At 35.7% G+C, this 17,672-nt stretch overlaps 1 protein-coding gene across 4 annotated transcripts; it reads left to right on the top strand.

Annotated features, from left to right (window-relative positions):
• Positions 1–965: 965 nt before the first annotated feature.
• Positions 966–10,157, top strand: LOC111893831 (alpha-glucan water dikinase, chloroplastic). 4 transcript variants are annotated; one of them, XM_023889918.3, is made up of 32 exons: positions 966–1,122; positions 1,383–1,681; positions 2,230–2,274; positions 2,406–2,506; positions 2,609–2,687; positions 2,799–2,890; positions 2,981–3,134; positions 3,252–3,665; positions 3,747–3,854; positions 4,012–4,110; positions 4,363–4,500; positions 4,609–4,700; positions 4,779–4,913; positions 5,034–5,196; positions 5,277–5,366; positions 5,441–5,626; positions 5,717–5,779; positions 5,859–5,921; positions 5,995–6,054; positions 6,131–6,283; positions 6,365–6,448; positions 6,528–6,704; positions 7,356–7,462; positions 7,580–7,897; positions 7,989–8,130; positions 8,227–8,352; positions 8,785–8,895; positions 8,990–9,088; positions 9,167–9,340; positions 9,418–9,510; positions 9,585–9,700; positions 9,780–10,157. In XM_023889918.3, exons 2-32 carry the CDS (start codon positions 1,415–1,417, stop codon positions 9,982–9,984), a joined length of 4,254 nt encoding a protein of 1,417 aa, XP_023745686.1. In that variant the 5' UTR covers positions 966–1,122; positions 1,383–1,414; the 3' UTR covers positions 9,985–10,157. The 4 variants fall into 4 exon arrangements, with proteins under 4 accessions (XP_023745686.1, XP_023745683.2, XP_023745685.2 ...); XM_023889915.3 differs by having other exon boundaries at positions 1,015–1,122; positions 1,369–1,681; XM_023889917.2 differs by lacking the exon at positions 966–1,122 and having other exon boundaries at positions 1,316–1,681; positions 4,612–4,700.
• The last annotated feature ends 7,515 nt before the right edge of the window (positions 10,158–17,672 follow it).

The raw sequence follows: 17,672 nt of genomic DNA, 5'->3' as shown, positions 1-17,672 counted from the left end.
ACATTAGAGAGGTATTTGGGTTAAGTGGGGCCCTTTAGAAAATAGGGCCCAAGCCCTAACTTAACTCAATAATACATAAGGACGGACATTTTCTCATGTTTTGTCACTTTACATGAGACAACTTGTAAAGAAACCTGACCCATAATGAACCCCACTTCAAGCCGCAAGAGGGTAAACCCTTGTTAGATCTACACATACATGCTTCCCTCATGTCCATCTAAAAACTAAAACGTTAGTTGGTCTAAATGCCGATCCTCCTTCCAAAGGGCCATTTAAAAAGTTCATAGGCGACTATTTTTTGGCACAAACTAAGTGTGCCTAAATATGTCAAAAAGAACATCCATAACTAGATTATGTTGGTACTCGAAACCTAAGAGATCTCTATAATGAGCTTCATGATCTCCAAAGGAGTCCAAACATGCCATGCGACAAAAAAAGGGTTGTTTTGTTAATCGGAAATAAAAGAATCAGAAGACGATACCTGAGGATAACACAATACTCCGCTGACGACATACGTTGGCTAAGACCGTCAATATGAGTAGTCATAAGAAAATTCTAAGCATGTAATGCCCTTAGACACCCAAAAATTGTTTTCTGCCTAATAGTCATGTCGAAGTGAACTTCTATATCTTGGATAATTTTACTAAAAAGACACTCAACAATGTATGATGGGCTTTAGGAGGGATTCTGCCTTTATTAGTGAAACCGCTGAAATCAAATGTCAAAATCATATCACGAATACAAGTCAAAGTACAAACAAAATCAAAATCCATACCACATATGTCACTGTATCGTAAAATATAATCTTGTAACAGCTTTATTTTATATTTCACCCATATCATTTGCCCAAACCCATCAAAGAATAAGCCACACAACATTAGTGATCATTTTAGAACAATCTAAAACTTAAAGGCGTTCTATGTCGATTAGCATAAACACAAGGACTTCCATCGCCTTTAAAATTAGTATACGACTTCCGACGTCTTTTTTCCCCCAATTTTTGAAGCTTCTCTCAACCGCACTCTTTACTAAAATAATACTCCCTCCACTCTCTTCAACCTCCATCACCCATCTCTCTTTTCGAGATATACACTGTGCATATCCCAATAAGTCTGATCGGAGGTAAGATTTCACCGAAATTCAGACATTATCGTTTCTTTATTCGACAACCTCACAGCCATTTAACTGAATTTCCGTGTTCTTATAGTTAATTTCACGATTTTACGTTAATTTTTTGTTCTTGTCGATTAATCAATGTATATATGGGTTGAATTGATGCAGTTTGTGTTTGTTTATGGGTGAACTTTTTGTTTGTTAAGATTGTGAAAGTATGTATACTCATGGTACTGATTCTTGCTCTGTCACGAGTTTTTGTTGGATAGTGACATTGAATCGATTAAAGGAAGAGAGGAATATGAGCAATTCAGTAGGGCATAGTTTGCTTCGAGGGCCAGTTTTACAGCATCAAAGTCAAAAAAATTCTTGTAGTTGCATTGGCGGAAATACTTTGTTTCAAGCTCAAGCTACTTCTCTGATACGGAAGTCATCGTCGTCGGCTTTGTCGTCTATATTATCCAGCGATTTCCGTGGTCATAGACTGACTTTGCGAAGATCAGGATTGCGGAATCCAGTGTTTTCTGACGTTGTTCAAGCTGTTTTAGCCACCGATCCGGCATCCGAGGTACCTTTTTGTCACTTCATTAATATTATTGACGTTTTATATCTTCTCCAGTGGATTATAGCTGTAAATTATGGCAATCGTATCTTTTTAAAGCGCGCTGTTATCTCCTTTTTGTGAAACTTTACTTAAGATGATACTTTAATGCTAAATCTTTTGATTATGTGCGTTTATCTGTAAAGCTAAACATAGAACATACATGTATCCCAGCAGCATCACACGAATGCCAAACACCATTCCTAATATAATTATATACGTTGCATGCATCTTACACAATAAATATGCTGCTCTACATGACTACATGGAAAGGTTCTAAAACTATTATGATATGTGCTTTTGTTACCTAGTTCTTTTTACCATTCTGCTTTAAATATATATATTTTATAATCATAAAAGGGCATAGAATGGGCACATGTATCAAGTAAAGATCTTTGAATGATTTGCTATAAGTGTGTCATTCACTGCTTCTTGTTAAACAATCGTTTGAACTCGGTTTTCTTTTTTTGGTGACATAATTACATGGTTTAATACTCTTTTTTCTTTCATTGTAGCAACTGAGACAAAAGTTTATCTTGGAAGAAGATATTGAGATGCAGGTATATGTGGATTAAGACATGAGATGTACATGCTTACTTTGAATGAAACACTTGTTAAATTCTTGGGAATTCAATTATAAAACTTTCATACACTTTATCTACTAAAATCAGTACCATATTTTTGCATACAGGTTGATGTTAAGATATCCTCTATTCCAATGGTAGAGATTCAGCTCACTAATAGTAGGGACCATTTATATCTACATTGGGGAGGTCTACGGAATGTAAAGGAGTAAGCTTTCACTTGTGAAAATATCTGTGATTCTTCTAGGTTTAAAATTTGTGTTCAACCTTTCATGATTTTCACATTCTTCTTTCATTTCTACTGTTACAGAAAATGGGTACTCCCCAATCGTCGTCCTGAAGGGACTAAAGTATACAAGGAAAGGGCTCTTAGAACCCCCTTTATAAAAGTAAGTTACAGTTCAAAAATCATTATACAAGATTCTACATGAGGAACAAATCTTTTTTTTTTTTTGGGTATAAACACCAACTAATTTATGCCTTCATGTCCTTTTTCATAGTCTGGTTCCAGTTCATCCCTGAAAGTAGAGATTGATGATCCTTCAATTCAAGCTCTAGAGTTCCTAATAGTAGATGAAGCAAAGAATAAATGGTAAGCCTATCTTTTTGACACTTGTTGGTATTAAAATGCACATTCAACTTTTTAGTCAATTAGTCAATCTCTCCACTCATTCCCATTTAGGTACAAAAATAATGGTCAAAACTTCCATGTTAAGCTGCCTTCAAGGGAAACTCCAGTTTCAAATGTTGTAATTCCCGAAGACCTTGTACAAATTCAAGCATTTTTGAGATGGGAAAAGAAGGGTAAACAAATGTATTCACCAGAACAAGAAAAGGCATGTAAAATTTCACATTTCTTGTATCTTTTCTTTCAATCAATGCCAATTTAAGAAGGGGTACACATTACACAATGCAATTTATTCATTGTATTGAAGTAATTTAACAACTTACAGATGGAATATGAAGCAGCTCGTGCAGAACTATATGAAGACATTTCTAGGGGGAGTTCCATAGAGGACATAAGAGCAAGGCTTACTAAAAAAGATGATAAAAGTTCCAAAAAAGATACTGGAACTTCTAATGATGACAAACAAAAGAAAATTACCAAAGGAGAGATAAAAACTAAGGTTCAAAAGCATCAGGAAACTAGAAGCTACTCAACTCAAAGCATTCAAAGAAAGAAGAGGGACCTCATGCAACTTCTCAACAAACATATTCCAGTTTCTGTAAAGTCTGTAGAGGAAAAATCCTCCATGACACCAAAATCTTTCTCTGCATTGGAACTTTACTCTAAGCTCATAGAGGAACAAAGTGACATAAATATATTGAACAAAAAGACATACAGAGTTGCTGATGATGAGCTTCTGGTAGGTTCTAGTAACAAAAGACCTTTGTTGTTGTTAAATTAATTGCATTATGTCTAAAAAAAATTTGTATGTTTTATTTAGGTACTTGTGACAAAGGCTTCTAGTAAGATAAGAGTTCATTTGGCTACAGGATTCAAGGAGCCACTCACTCTTCACTGGGCTTTGTCAAAAAAACCTGGGGAGTGGCTGGCAAGTTTCTATATTTCTAGCTGTTTTTTAGAACAATTTACAAATAGAAAAAAATATATATATATAATTTACCCCCTTTTTTATGATAAAAAATCTTTATTCAAGCATATCTACAACTTCCTAAAGTGAATAACATTAATAATTTTACTTATTTCAGGCACCACCTGAAAATTTGTTACCACAAGGGTCTTCTTCTTTAGCTACATGTGCTGACTCACCATTTTCTACTATCTCTATTGATGGTTCAGCTAACAAGGTCTGCAAAGAGAAGTATTTATTATTTTTTTTTTAAATTTCTTTTAGATGATTATCAGATGAGAAACGAAGGGTATGTTATAAAATGGAGGGTAAAATGGTCATTTATAAAAAGTTTAATGGACTAAAACTAACAGTGTCAAAATGAGGGACCAAATTAAAAAAAGATTCCTTTTTGGACCATTTCTGCAGTTTCCTCTTATTATTATTATCATTAATTATTAAACTGTGGATAAATTCTTGTGTATAACAGATACAATCATTGGAAATAGAAATTGAAGAGGGTGATTATGTGGGGATGCCTTTTGTTACTTTTTCTGGAAATAACTGGATTAAGAATAATGGTTCAGACTTCTACATTGAATTTGTTGGACCCAAGAAGGCAATAAAGGTTCTTCTCCATCTAATCTTCAATCAATGAATTTCTATAGTTTTAGTTGTTTGATTCTTTCATTTTTCATACTTGTATTTATTATTATCATTATTATTTTTCTGTAAGAAGGATGCAGGTGATGGGAAGGGTACTGCTAAGGCCTTGTTAGACAAAATAGCAGGGCTGGAAAGTGAAGCACAGAAGTCTTTCATGCATAGGTTTGCATTTCTTTAATTTCATGACAACATTCTGATATCAAAACATGATTAATCATGAATTCTTTCTTTTCCTCTTAGATTTAATATTGCAGCTGATTTGATGGAAGAAGCCACAGACACTGGTGAGTTGGGTCTTTCAGGAATTTTAGTTTGGATGCGTTTTATGGCTACAAGACAACTAATCTGGAATAAAAACTACAATGTAAAGCCTCGGTAAGTTTATTTATGCTCATCTCTTCTGTGAGATACAACTCATAATGAAATGGAATTCAATCATATGAAAAGGGTATTTTGGTCACTTAACCATGGTTTTCATTTCTATGTTTTGTGCAGTGAGATAAGCAGAGCTCAGGATAGGCTCACAGATTTGCTTCAAAATGTTTATGTGAATTATCCACAATATAATGAGCTTCTGAGAATGATCATGTCAACTGTTGGACGTGGAGGTGAAGGAGATGTAGGTCAACGTATCCGAGATGAAATCCTTGTGATCCAGGTGGCATTTAAAAAAAAAATCTTTATTACATTCCTTTTAATCATTAAATTCACTAATATTCATCTATTTGTCAAGTGTAGAGAAATAATGATTGTGCAGGTGGAATGATGGAAGAATGGCATCAGAAACTTCACAATAACACAAGCCCTGATGATGTTGTGATTTGTCAGGTATATTGAATGATAACCAGTCTACTTATCTTTTTTGAAACCATAAATAATTACTCATTTTTTATTTTTTTCAGGCGTTAATTGATTATATTAAAAATGACTTTGACATGAGTGTTTACTGGAACACACTGAATACAAATGGAATAACAAAAGAAAGACTTTTAAGCTATGATCGAGCCATCCACCATGAGCCAAGCTTCAGGAGAGACCAAAAGGAAAGCCTCTTGCGTGATTTGGGAAGCTACTTGAGAACATTAAAGGTTTTTTTTTTTCTTTTTTGTTTTCTTTTTATTTTTCTTTTTTATTTTCCCAATATTCTGCAAACCTTCAAGTTTTTTTTTTGTTCACAGGCAGTTCATTCAGGTGCAGATCTTGAGTCTGCGATATCAAACTGCATGGGTTATAAATCTGAGGTGACTCCAGCATTCTGCTTTAAATCAGTTATTAAAATATCAAACCTTAAATTTTTGTTAATTTTTTTTAAAAATTCAGGGACAAGGTTTTATGGTAGGGGTGAATATCAACCCTGTTTCAGGTCTGCCATCTGGATTTCCGGTAATTTTCATTTATTTGGGGAAATTTTTTTTGAGCTCCATGATTTCTGTATAACTTACAATGTTTCAAACAGGAACTGCTTCAATTTGTTTTGAATCATGTGGAAGATAGGAACGTGGAAACCCTTCTTGAGGTATTCCAAAGTCTCTCTTCAGGCTTTAATATGTGTAAAAGACAAAAATACCCTCATTATCTATATATATATCCAGGGACTGCTGGAAGCACGTGAGGAACTTCGGCCATTACTATCTAAACCAAATGATCGTCTCAAGGATCTTCTCTTTTTGGACATTGCCCTCGATTCAACTGTAAGGACAGCCATTGAAAGGAGCTATGAAGAGCTGAGCAACGCTAAGCCAGAGGTAAATCATATTTTAGCACGTCTTATTTCCAGTTTTGCCCTTTCTGTTCTCTTCAACCTTGACCACAATGTTCTTTTTCAGAAAGTTATGTATTTAATCACTCTTCTTCTCGAGAACCTCATACTCTCATCAGACAACAACGAGGACCTGATCTATTGCTTAAAGGTAACCTCTCGTTTCTACCGATTTATTTCTTCAAAAACACTAAATGACTAAACTACCCTTATATCTTTTTGCTATGAAGGGATGGAATCAAGCACTAAGCATGTTGGAGACTGGAGATGGTAGTTGGGCATTATTTGCAAAATCAGTCCTTGATAGAACCCGACTTGCACTTGCCACCAAAGGGGAGTTGTATCATCAAATTTTGCAACCTTCAGCTGAGTACCTTGGGGCCCGCCTTGGATTAGACCAATGGGCGGTATGATAACATAACAGACTCTACTGCGTTTGCTATGCATTGGACTGGGATTGTGACAGATGTCAGTGTGACAAGAGTAAATTACACCAATGGTCCCTATGGTTTGGGGTAATTTTCACGTTTGGTCCCTAACTTATCTTTTTAACTCGGAAGGTCCCTACTGTTTGTTTTTGTTGCGTGTTTGGTCCTTGGCTTACGTAAAAAGACTATTTTGCCCTTCATTTTTTAATTTATTTAAATAAACACACACCCCAACCCCATTTCCACCTCACCTTACCTTACATTACTTACCCCACTTTATTTAAATAAATTAAAAAATCAAGGGCAAAATAGTCTTTTTAGGTAAGACAAGGACCAAACACATAACAAAAACAAACAGTAGGGACCTTCCGAGTTAAAAAAAAAAGTTAGAGACCAAACGTATAAATTACTCCAAATCATAGGGACCATTTGTGTAATTTACTTGTGTGACAATAATTGCAATTTTTTGTCCCACCCAAAAAGACGAAACTAGATGGGATAGGGACTCGCTCTCGATCTTTTGTCTGTGTAAAAGACGTAAATGCCCTTGTCATCTTGTCCTGTCCCTGTAATAAATGTAGCCTTTATGTTTAACTATCTTGATCTAATTTGGTATTATAATTTATGCAGGTAAGCATATTTACTGAAGAAATGATTCGTGCAGGATCAGCTGCTTCTTTATCATCATTGGTTAATCGACTTGACCCCATTCTTCGCAATGTGGCTAATTTGGGGAGGTTGGTTTAATCAAAATTTCCAATCTTTTATAGTTACAAAGTGTCAATCTGCAATCATAAAAAAAATAAAAAAAATAAACAACTTCTTATAAATGCAGCTTCCCTTGTTGTATACAGTTGGCAGGTAATCAGCCCAATTGAAGCTGTTGGATACATTGTGGTGGTTGATGAGTTACTTTCAGTTCAAAACAAATCTTATGAATCACCAACAATTTTAGTAGCAAAATCTGTAAGAGGAGAAGAAGAAATCCCTGATGGAACAGTTGCTGTAATAACACCCGATATGCCAGATGTTCTATCCCATGTTTCTGTTCGTGCAAGAAACAGCAAAGTCTGCTTTGCAACATGTTTTGATCCAAATATTCTGGATGATCTTCGTGCAAAACAAGGGAAATTGTTAAAACTAAAACCTACTTCAGCTGATATAACTTACACGTAAACAACTAAACATCATTTCCTTTTATAATAAAATCTTGAATTTTCATCTTACTTTGTGTTTGGATGATGATGATGATGATGATCTTAGTGAGGTGAAAGAGGGAGATTTAAATTCCTTAAAACAATCAAGTAATTCGGAAGAAGTTGGTTTGCCATCAAATATAAAATTGGTCAAAAAGGAGTTTTGTGGTAAATTTGCTGTTTCGGCTGAAGAGTTCACAAGTGAAATGGTGAGAGGTTTTTTACTTTTTTATATTGTAATTCTTTGTTTATATTATAATATTCTGAATTAATGTTATTTTGTAATTGTAATGAAATGTTTTAAGGTTGGAGCTAAATCGAGTAACATTGCATACCTAAAAGGAAAAGTACCATCGTGGGTTGGGATTCCTACTTCCGTGGCTTTACCTTTTGGAAGTTTTGAGAAAGTTCTTTCTGATGTAAAAAATAAGGTACTTTAACTTTTTAGTACCTATGGTTTGAGGTAATTTGCATGTTTGGTCCCTAACTTATTCTTTTAACTCGGAAGGTCCCTACAGTTTGTTTTTGTTGCACGCTTGGTCCCTATCTTACCTAAAAAGACTATTTCGCCCTTCATTTTTTTAATTTATTTAAATAAAATGGGGTAGGTAAGCCGTAAGGTGAGGTGGAAGTGGGGTTGGGGGTGTGTTTATTTAAATAAATTAAAAAAATTAAGAGCAAAATAGTTTTTTTTTTGGTAAGACAGGGACCAAGCGCGCAACAAAAACAAACAGTAGGGACCTTCCGAGTTAAAAAAATAAGTTAGGGACCAAACGTGCAAATTACCCCAAACCATAGGGACCATTCGTGTAATTTTTTTTTAAATTTCAAAAGGTTTGATAAAAAAATACATTAATTTGCAGGGTGTGTCTGAAAAGATGAAAATCTTGAAGAAAAAACTAGAAGCAGGAGACTTTGAAGTCCTTGAGGAGATCCGTAAGACAGTTTTGGACCTTGTTCCACCACCCCAGCTGGTAAGTCCGAGGAGGGTATTTCTGTCTTTTCTACATGTCCCATGTCAGAAGATTCCATTTTTTGTCTGATTGATAATGGAGATTATTATTTTAGGTAGAAGAGCTGAAAAACAAAATGAAAAGTTCTGGCATGCCATGGCCAGGGGATGAAGGTGAGAAAAGATGGGAACAAGCATGGACTGCTATAAAGAAGGTTGGTTAGAACAACATGATTAATTACTAACTTATTATAAAATAAAATAAAAAATCATTTTTGATTTTTAATTTCCAGGTTTGGGCTTCAAAATGGAACGAAAGAGCCTACTTCAGTACAAGAAAAGTGAAACTAGATCATGACCTCCTATGCATGGCTGTATTGGTTCAAGAAATAATAAATGCTGATTATGCATTTGTTATTCATACCACAAATCCATCTTCTGGAGACCCATCTGAGATATATGCCGAGGTTTCCTTTATTATTATTATTTAATCTCAATTATTTTCTATAAAATTTCATTTTTATTATCTGTTGTTATGCTACAGGTAGTAAAGGGTCTTGGGGAGACTTTGGTAGGAGCTTATCCAGGTCGAGCATTGAGTTTCATTTCCAAGAAAGATAAACTTGATTCTCCTAAGGTATATGTAGTTTATAATCTGTTTAAAATTTTCATTTCATGTGATTGTTTGTAAATCAGATATAATTTTTTTAGGTTTTGGGTTACCCAAGCAAACCGATTGGGCTTTTCATAAAAAGATCCATCATCTTCCGATCTGATTCCAATGGTGAAGATCTAGAAGGCTATGCTGGTGCAGGACTTTACGATAGGTAAACCATCACTTGATTTGATATTCCTTCCTCTCATGAAAACTATTTTTAATATTTTGAAAATTCTATGTTACTACAGTGTGCCTATGGATGAAGAAGAAAAAGTTGTTCTTGATTACTCATCTGATCCATTAATGGTTGATGGAAACTTCCAGAAATCAATCCTCTCGAGCATTGCTCGTGCAGGTGATGCCATAGAGAAGTTATATGGATCCCCACAAGATATTGAAGGTGTGGTACGTGATGGGAAAATTTATGTTGTTCAAACTCGACCTCAAATGTGATCATAATTACTTCATACAAAAACTCCTAGAAATGTAAGAATAAATAGGGTAACATCAAAATGTTGTATTAATAATATGAATAAAGGTTATTTAACTTCTCAAGTAAATGTATAATCATATTGGAGTTACTCTGTATTTATAAAGCTTGTTAGAGAATCGGCTTATAGTTTTAATAGGATCTATTCTTTCAACTTGTATAAGATTAGTACTAAAACTAGTCTCACTACTTTCGTAGAAAACCTTTGTATTTGGTCAAGATTACGTCAAGAGATGATCTTTCGTTATAGTTGTTATCTGTTAGTGTATAAATATTAGTATTGTTTTGTATTATAGTTAGGCCCATTTTAGTCATAGGTATAGAAGATCCGTCCCCGACTAATATAGATGAAGAAAATAAATGATTATCTAAAACAAATTTGAGAATACCTGCATTGGCGTGAACATGAGATGTAGCACCGATGTCCATATACCGGTCATCTTGACTCGGGTCATTTAATGACATAGTGTTAAACATTTGAGGAAGTGACGTGAACTCCGGATTTGCTGAATTATTGTTGTTGGGCCACGGGAACTGTTGGAGTGGGGTGCTAATCTGATAAGCCTGTTGTGGGCTAAAAAATTGGTGTTGATGGGCTGCATTCATTCTGTTGGACCATAGATTGTCTTGGCCCAAATCTATTGGGATTAGAAGGGACTTTGGCCTAAATCTATTGGGATTAGAAGGGACAGGAGGCGTTGGGAGAAGCCCAATTTGATTTGGAGCATCATTGAGTGTATTAAACCCATTGATCGGAGAATTGACTTGATGCCAGCCGTATACCTAATTTCCGGAGGGATTTTCGCAGGTTTGCTGTTGCTGTTGCTGTTGCTGCCCGTGAAAAAAATTGCCGTTGCCACCGTGAGACTGCCGGCCATCGTGTCTTCCGCCTTGACCTCCTCTATTACGTCCCCCACGATAGCCCCCTCGATGGTTGGATTGCGACAGATTTTGAGAGTCGACGATGAGAGTGTGAGGAGAAGAAGCATTATCGGAAGTTGTAAGGGAGGACTGTCGAGACTCCTCCTGAAGAGTTTGTTGTTCTTCCTGAATAAGCATAGACCCGATGTCCCAAAACGATGGTAGAGGATCCTGATGTCTGATTGTGGTGGCAAAAACTCGAAATTTTGGAGACAAGTCGTTCAAAGTGTAAGCAACCAGATTAGGTTCAGGAACTTTGGCATCCATATTATCCAGAAGATCAGCTAGATTTTTTATACGATTACAATACTCTATAACTGTAGAATTGCCAATAGAGATATTCCTGAGTTCATTGTCTAGTTGAACTTGTGCATTCGAATGTTTGGACCTGTCCTATTGCAAGTGCTAGTGGTATCAAATATTATGTCATATTTTTGGATGATTTTTCTCATTATGTGTGGGTATATCCTTTACGTGCCAAGTCTGATGTCTTTGATAAATTTGTTCATTTTCGTTCCTTTTTCAATAATCATTTTAAAACCGAAATCAAATCTATTCAATGTGACAATGGGGGTGAATATGACAATCATAAGTTTCATCAAATATGTGATCAAAATGGCATTCAAATGCATTTCTCTTGTCCTTACACATCTCAACAAAACGGTAAATCAGAACGCATGCTTCGTTCCCTTAATAATGTCATTCGTACACTTCTTTTCAATGCCCGTCTTCCTCCCACTTACTGGGTTGAAGCTCTTTATATGGCTGCTCACTTGCTTAATATTCTACCCATAACCACTCTTGACAATGACACGCCATTTCACAAACTCTTTAAAAAACAACCCACCTACTTGCATCTTCGTGTCTTTGGCCGCCTTTGCTTCCCTCATATTGAGCCTCCCAATAAACTCTCTCCGCGATCTATACCCTGCATTTTTCTAGGATATCCTACTAATCACAAAGGATATCGTTGTCTCAATCTTGATACAAATCAAATCATTCTATCCCGTCATGTTGTTTTTCATGAATCTATTTTCCCTTTCGGGTCCATGAATCTTAACACCTCTCCTTCCTATTCTTTTCTCGATCATGTTTCTTCACCTATTCCTTTTATTCCTACCTCACAAAATACTTCTATTAATTCTGAGAGTCGATCTCCTCTCAAAACTTTCTCTTCTGCCAACCCCTCATCCAAGGATAACTCCTCTCCTGGTAGCCCAACTTCCCCAAATTCTCCAATCTCTCCCCCGCTTTCATCACCCAATATTACTAATCCTTTATCTCAACATCCCATGCTTACTCGTGCCAAACAAGGTATCTTTAAACCTATTCGAAAACTTAATCTTCATGTGGACTCCGAATCTCCTGTCCCTAAGACTTATTCTCAGGCATTTAAAGATCCTAACTGGCTAAATGCAATGACTGAAGAATATAATGCACTTATCTCTAACAATTCTTGGGTTCTTGTGCCACGACCACCTGCTGCCAATATTATAAATTGTATTTGGTTGTTCAAAAAGAAGCTTAATGTAGATGGGTCCTTGTCGCGATATAAAGCACGAATGGTTGCTAACGGTAGAAGTCAGCGACCTGGCATTGACTGTGATAAGACGTTTAGTCCTGTGGTTAAACCTACCACCATTCACATGGTTCTTAGCATTGCTATCACCCACAAGTGGCCAATTAGACGGTTGGATGTGAAGAATGCCTTTCTTCATGGTCATTTACAGACAGTGTATCTTCAACAACCTCTTGGTTTTCAGGATCCTTCCAGACCTAGTCATGTTTGTCTTCTTCAGAAGTCTTTTTATGGTCTCAAGCAAGCTCCATGAGCATGGTTTCAATGTTTTACAATGTTTATTTCATGCATTGGTTTTGTTCATAGCAGGTGTGACTCATCCTTATTTATCTACAGGCAGGGATCACATATGGCATATTTACTTCTATATGTCGATGATATTGTTCTTACCGGTTTCTCTTCACAGTTGCTGACTCACATTATCTCCTTTTTGAGTACGGAGTTCTCTATGACTGATCTTGGTGATCTTCATTATTTTCTTGGTATCTCTGTTGTTAGATCATCTGATATATGTCAATGACATCCTTGAACGTGTGGGTATGCTCAACTGTAAGCCAGCCAGAACTCCGGCTGACTTGTCTGCTAAATTTGATGGGTATGAGCCTCTTGTTGATGACCCCACTTTATATCGTAGTCTTGCAGGAGCTTTGCAGTATCTTACATTTACGAGACCTGACATCACATACGCTGCTTCAACAAATATGTTTGTACATGCATGATCCCAGGGAACCGCATTTCACAGCTCTTAAACGCGTTTTACGCTACCTTTCAAGGTACCACAGATCATGGCCTTCAGCTGTTTACATCTCCTAATCGCAATCTTGTAGCATATTCGGATGCCGACTGGGCAGGGTGCCCGGTAACTAGAAGATCTACCTCCGGTTATTGTGTTTTCCTAGGACACAATCTATTGTCTTGGTCTTCGAAACGTCAAAACACTATCTCTCGCTCAAGTGCTGAAGCCAAGTGCCGGGGCGTTGCTAATACAGTTGCTGAGACATGTTGGATTCGTAATTTACTCCTTGAGCTTCATTATTCGCCTCACCGGGCTACTATTGTTTACTGTGATAATGTTAGTGCCGTTTACATGTCTTCTAATCCCATTCAACATCAACGAACTAAACATATTGAGATTGATCTTCATTTTGTTCACGACAAAGTTGCCACGGGTCATGTTCGCGTCCTTCAGGTTCCATCCTCATCTCAACATGCCGATATTTTTACCATAAGTCTCCCTTCACCATTGTTTCTTGATTTTTTGGTCCAGCTTAAACGTTCGGTCTTCTCCGACCGTTCTCACTGCGAGGGGCTGTTAGTGTATAAATATTAGTATTGTTTTGTATTATAGTTAGGCCCATTTTATTCATGGCCTCTTTATATTTGGCCCTTTTTTGATGTATACGTGTATATATCTATTCTATCAACGAATGAGATTTTCATGGAAAAATACCAAGATTACATTATCATCTTGAGCAAAATCTGAAAATGTTGCAAAACATGTTAGTGGTTTGTTTATGAAATGCATGCAAGCTGATTTTATAAAATAATAATACTCCACAAGTAAAATCAAACCATGAAGAGACAAAAAATTTCCACGACCTTTATTTATCTTTCCACTGAAAATTTAATGCATTGGACAGTTATGCCCTCCTTTAACTAATGAAGAGACAGAAAGATCCAAAGAATTTTTTTCAAACAAAGGCACGAAACGCTCAACAATCCCCAGTCACTCCGATTACTTTGCATCTTGCCTTCATTAAATTCGAAATGTAAGTTCTTCATCTTCAACCTTCATGATCTCTTATCTTCTCATTACCCAAATAAAATTCTAGTAAATTCATCTCCACTTTAATTTCCTCCTCCACATCTATCTAAAACCTGATCGTAATTTGTAGAAAAAAAACGAAATTAGAGGTAAAAACAACAAAGATGGGAACTTGAACAAGTTAAATGGAACTAAAGTTTGCTTTTCAAATGCTACCCAATTTGATATTCTATAGCAAAGTTTACAAAGTTGTGGGTTTCAACTCGATAAGCTGTGGCTAAAGTTTGCGTCTCTCACTTTCTCAATTCATTTCGAGATGGAATTGTAGATCTTTATGCTGACCAACATCATGGAGTACAAATCGTTGACTTCTTCTTGGATTTCATGCTTGTTGCTACCAGCCTAAAAAATGTCGAAATCATCGATAATAACTCAACAAACGCAAAAGATTTGAGGTTTTATGATTCAACGATTTGTTATTCGTTATCATATATTGACTTCATCGTAAAGCTTCTTCTCCCAGGTGTATAACCTCCCTGACGTCAATAAATGACTGTCGGATTCCATTCCTCCGGTCTCCTCAAAGATATCACTACTACTGTTGACTCCCGACCATGTCGATGAACTCCGGAAGCTGCTAGATAGAAGACTTCTACTGTTCTACACGATGGTGATCTGGTTATCGCCGATTGTGACATGCGATCGATGGAATAAACTTCTTGGAGATTTCCGTCAATTGAAGAAGAAAAAATGCGAATTAGATCGAGGTTACTTTTGGTTATGGTGAATTGCCACGAATATAAGGTTTTTAAACACTAATACTTTTTGAATGAAGATGATCAAGAGGACCCACATTGGAGAATGCTAGCAATTTTGAGAATTCAACACCAGATTCATAAGCTTTTAGAAAATGATATTCGATGTCTTTTAGGACTTGGGAAGGCGTTGGCGCCATTGGAGAAGGGGAGATGTTTAAACTTGTGGTTCGTTGGAAGATGTAGCCGATGGATAAATGTCAATACATTAGTTCTTGACATTTTTGTGTTTCATGCCTTTATTCAATATCTTTAAATTAAAAAAAGGGGCACAATTGTCATTACATTAATTATTCAGTGGATGGATAAAAATACTTATGTGGAAAAATCAGCCCTGTTCTTAAAGTCTATAGAAACTTTCCTTATATACTTACATTGTCATTAATTGGTGAAACTTTTTAATTCTCTTTCAAGCCATTAAATTAGTAAGTCAAAACCTTTAATAATTATTTTCCTTAATTAAATGCTTTAATACATAAAATGATTGTTTATTTAATAAAACTCATTATTTTATTTTTCTTTATTAAATATAATAAATAACCATTTTGAAACTATTTAGTTTAGGGGGTAAATAATAAACTTATTGTATGTTCATATATAATCACTAGTATATGTAGTAAAACTCTTTGTTTCTAGCACACACTAAATCCAATAATAACATTGTACTTATTCTTTTGCAATGCTCTTCCCAAAATGAAGGGTTGATGATTGCAAGGAAGCTAAAAGAAGTTGTAAAGAATTTTGATGAAGTATGCAACTATCATATTCGTATATTAATTTCTGTATATATATCCCCCTATCTAATAAAATACATTTTTTTATTTATAAATGTCACTCCCAAATCATTTTCCCATGAATGTTAATTTACTTCATTACCCTTCTGGTCCTTTAATTCATTCATTCCTGAAAATCAAGAATTCAAAATATGCTAGATTGTTCGGTTCATTTACTCTTATCTATTCAAATTTCAAAGATTTGCAACCCTCCTTCTTTCCCATTCTTTCAGGCCAATTTCCTTCTCCACACACTGCCTCTTTCCTCCATCAAACATTTGAAATTCTCATGTTTCAAGGGTTTTTTGCTCTTGTTGTTCGTTGCTTCATTAAATTAAAATATCATTTTTGCCCTTGGCAAAGTTGTGGTTTGAATTCTTTATATTGATCTTGTTCCCGAAGAAAACTAAGAAGATGCCTGATTGTTTCATTTGGTTTTCTCTTTCCCATTTCACATGTTCGTCATCTCACCGTCTCAGGTATTCTACTAGTTTATGTTTTCAGCCCTAAATCGACTTATGGTCTCTATTTCATTTTGACTTTTAGCTTTTGAAACCCTTAATGTTTAAGCGGTAAATCGATTGATAAGATTTTGGACTTTATTATGTATCGGGTTTTATGTTGGTTCATAAGCTAGAAAACCCTAATTAGCTAGTCTGTATATTCTTCGGTTTCCTTTCATTGTATCTTGTACTTCTCATTTGATAATAATAAAAACCCTAGCAATTCTATGTCGTGTTAGCTTACATGGTATTATTAGAGGTCGGTTTGATCGTTTGTATTTACGCTTTTGGGGGCGAGTTGTGTAACGCCCGTGTTTCTAAGATAGACATTAATGATGATGTAATTGTCTAGGTTAACATTGGTAACTCATTTTGAATAAATGGAGAGGAATTATGTGATTATTATGTGAATTATGTGTTTTATGCTTAATTATTAGAATTTAATTAATTAAGAATAAAAATGAGTGTCAAAAATAAATATTAGATAAAGTCGATATCTATTAAGAAAGTTGTAGTGGTCGTGACAAGGATTCCGAATATATTAAAAACACCGAAATCCGAGTTATAACGAAGAAGTTATGACCTATCGAAGTTCCACGACAAAACCGACACGACGCCGAATGACGTAAAAAGTGAGTTTTTGATAAACTACTTTTTAGCCTTAGTGATCTAAATGAAAGTCTTAGTGTTCGTTAAACCTAGAGTATGTATAAAAAGAACGTTCAAATCTAACTTCGTATGAGGAAGTTATGATTTTTCTAAGTTTCAGCTTAGCAGTAGACAACTAAAAACTCGAATTTTAGATCGAGTGATTTTTAGCCGATGCAACCTAAACAAGAATCGAAGGTCTCATCAATAGTATTACAACGGTAAAAAGACAGACGAAAACGGACGTCGGATGAAGTAGTTATGAATTTTTAACGGATTTTCTGTCACAGTCTGTTAAAAAATAATAATATTAAAATTAAATTCAAAATTAGCTGACGAACTCTAAACGAAAGTTGTAGAGCGTAGTTTTACTTACGCGTGCATATAAAGAACGTCAAAAACAGAGCCCGTATGCGAAAGTTATGGATTTTAGAAGTTTTGGCTCAAAAATCAAGAAAATCCCAAAATCCGAGAAATTTCGCATGGTGAGACTTCGGCCACGTCACCCTCGCTCGCAGGTCGCCGCGTGTCCGCCACGTGCTCGTTGCTGATTTGACCGAAGGTGCGGCCCAGTAGAAACTCGACGCACCTCGCACCGGTGGCAGATCTAAAGCGCGGTCCAATAGGCGTCCGACGCGTGCCCTCCT

Source organism: Lactuca sativa, chromosome 8 (assembly GCF_002870075.4).
Source record: "Lactuca sativa cultivar Salinas chromosome 8, Lsat_Salinas_v11, whole genome shotgun sequence".
Lineage (NCBI taxonomy): Eukaryota > Viridiplantae > Streptophyta > Magnoliopsida > Asterales > Asteraceae > Lactuca > Lactuca sativa.
Note: the sequence above shows the minus strand (reverse complement) of the source record. Positions and strands in the feature narration are given on the sequence as shown.

Coding starts and splice junctions, on each gene's coding strand:
- LOC111893831 (XM_042897635.1), top strand. CDS start 1,331: ATGTATACTCATGGTACTGATTCTTGCTCTGTCACGAGTTTTTGTTGG. Junction 8,896..8,989: donor TTGTTCCACCACCCCAGCTG/GTAAGTCCGAGG, acceptor TTATTATTTTAG/GTAGAAGAGCTGAAAAACAA. Junction 9,701..9,779: donor GGTGCAGGACTTTACGATAG/GTAAACCATCAC, acceptor ATGTTACTACAG/TGTGCCTATGGATGAAGAAG.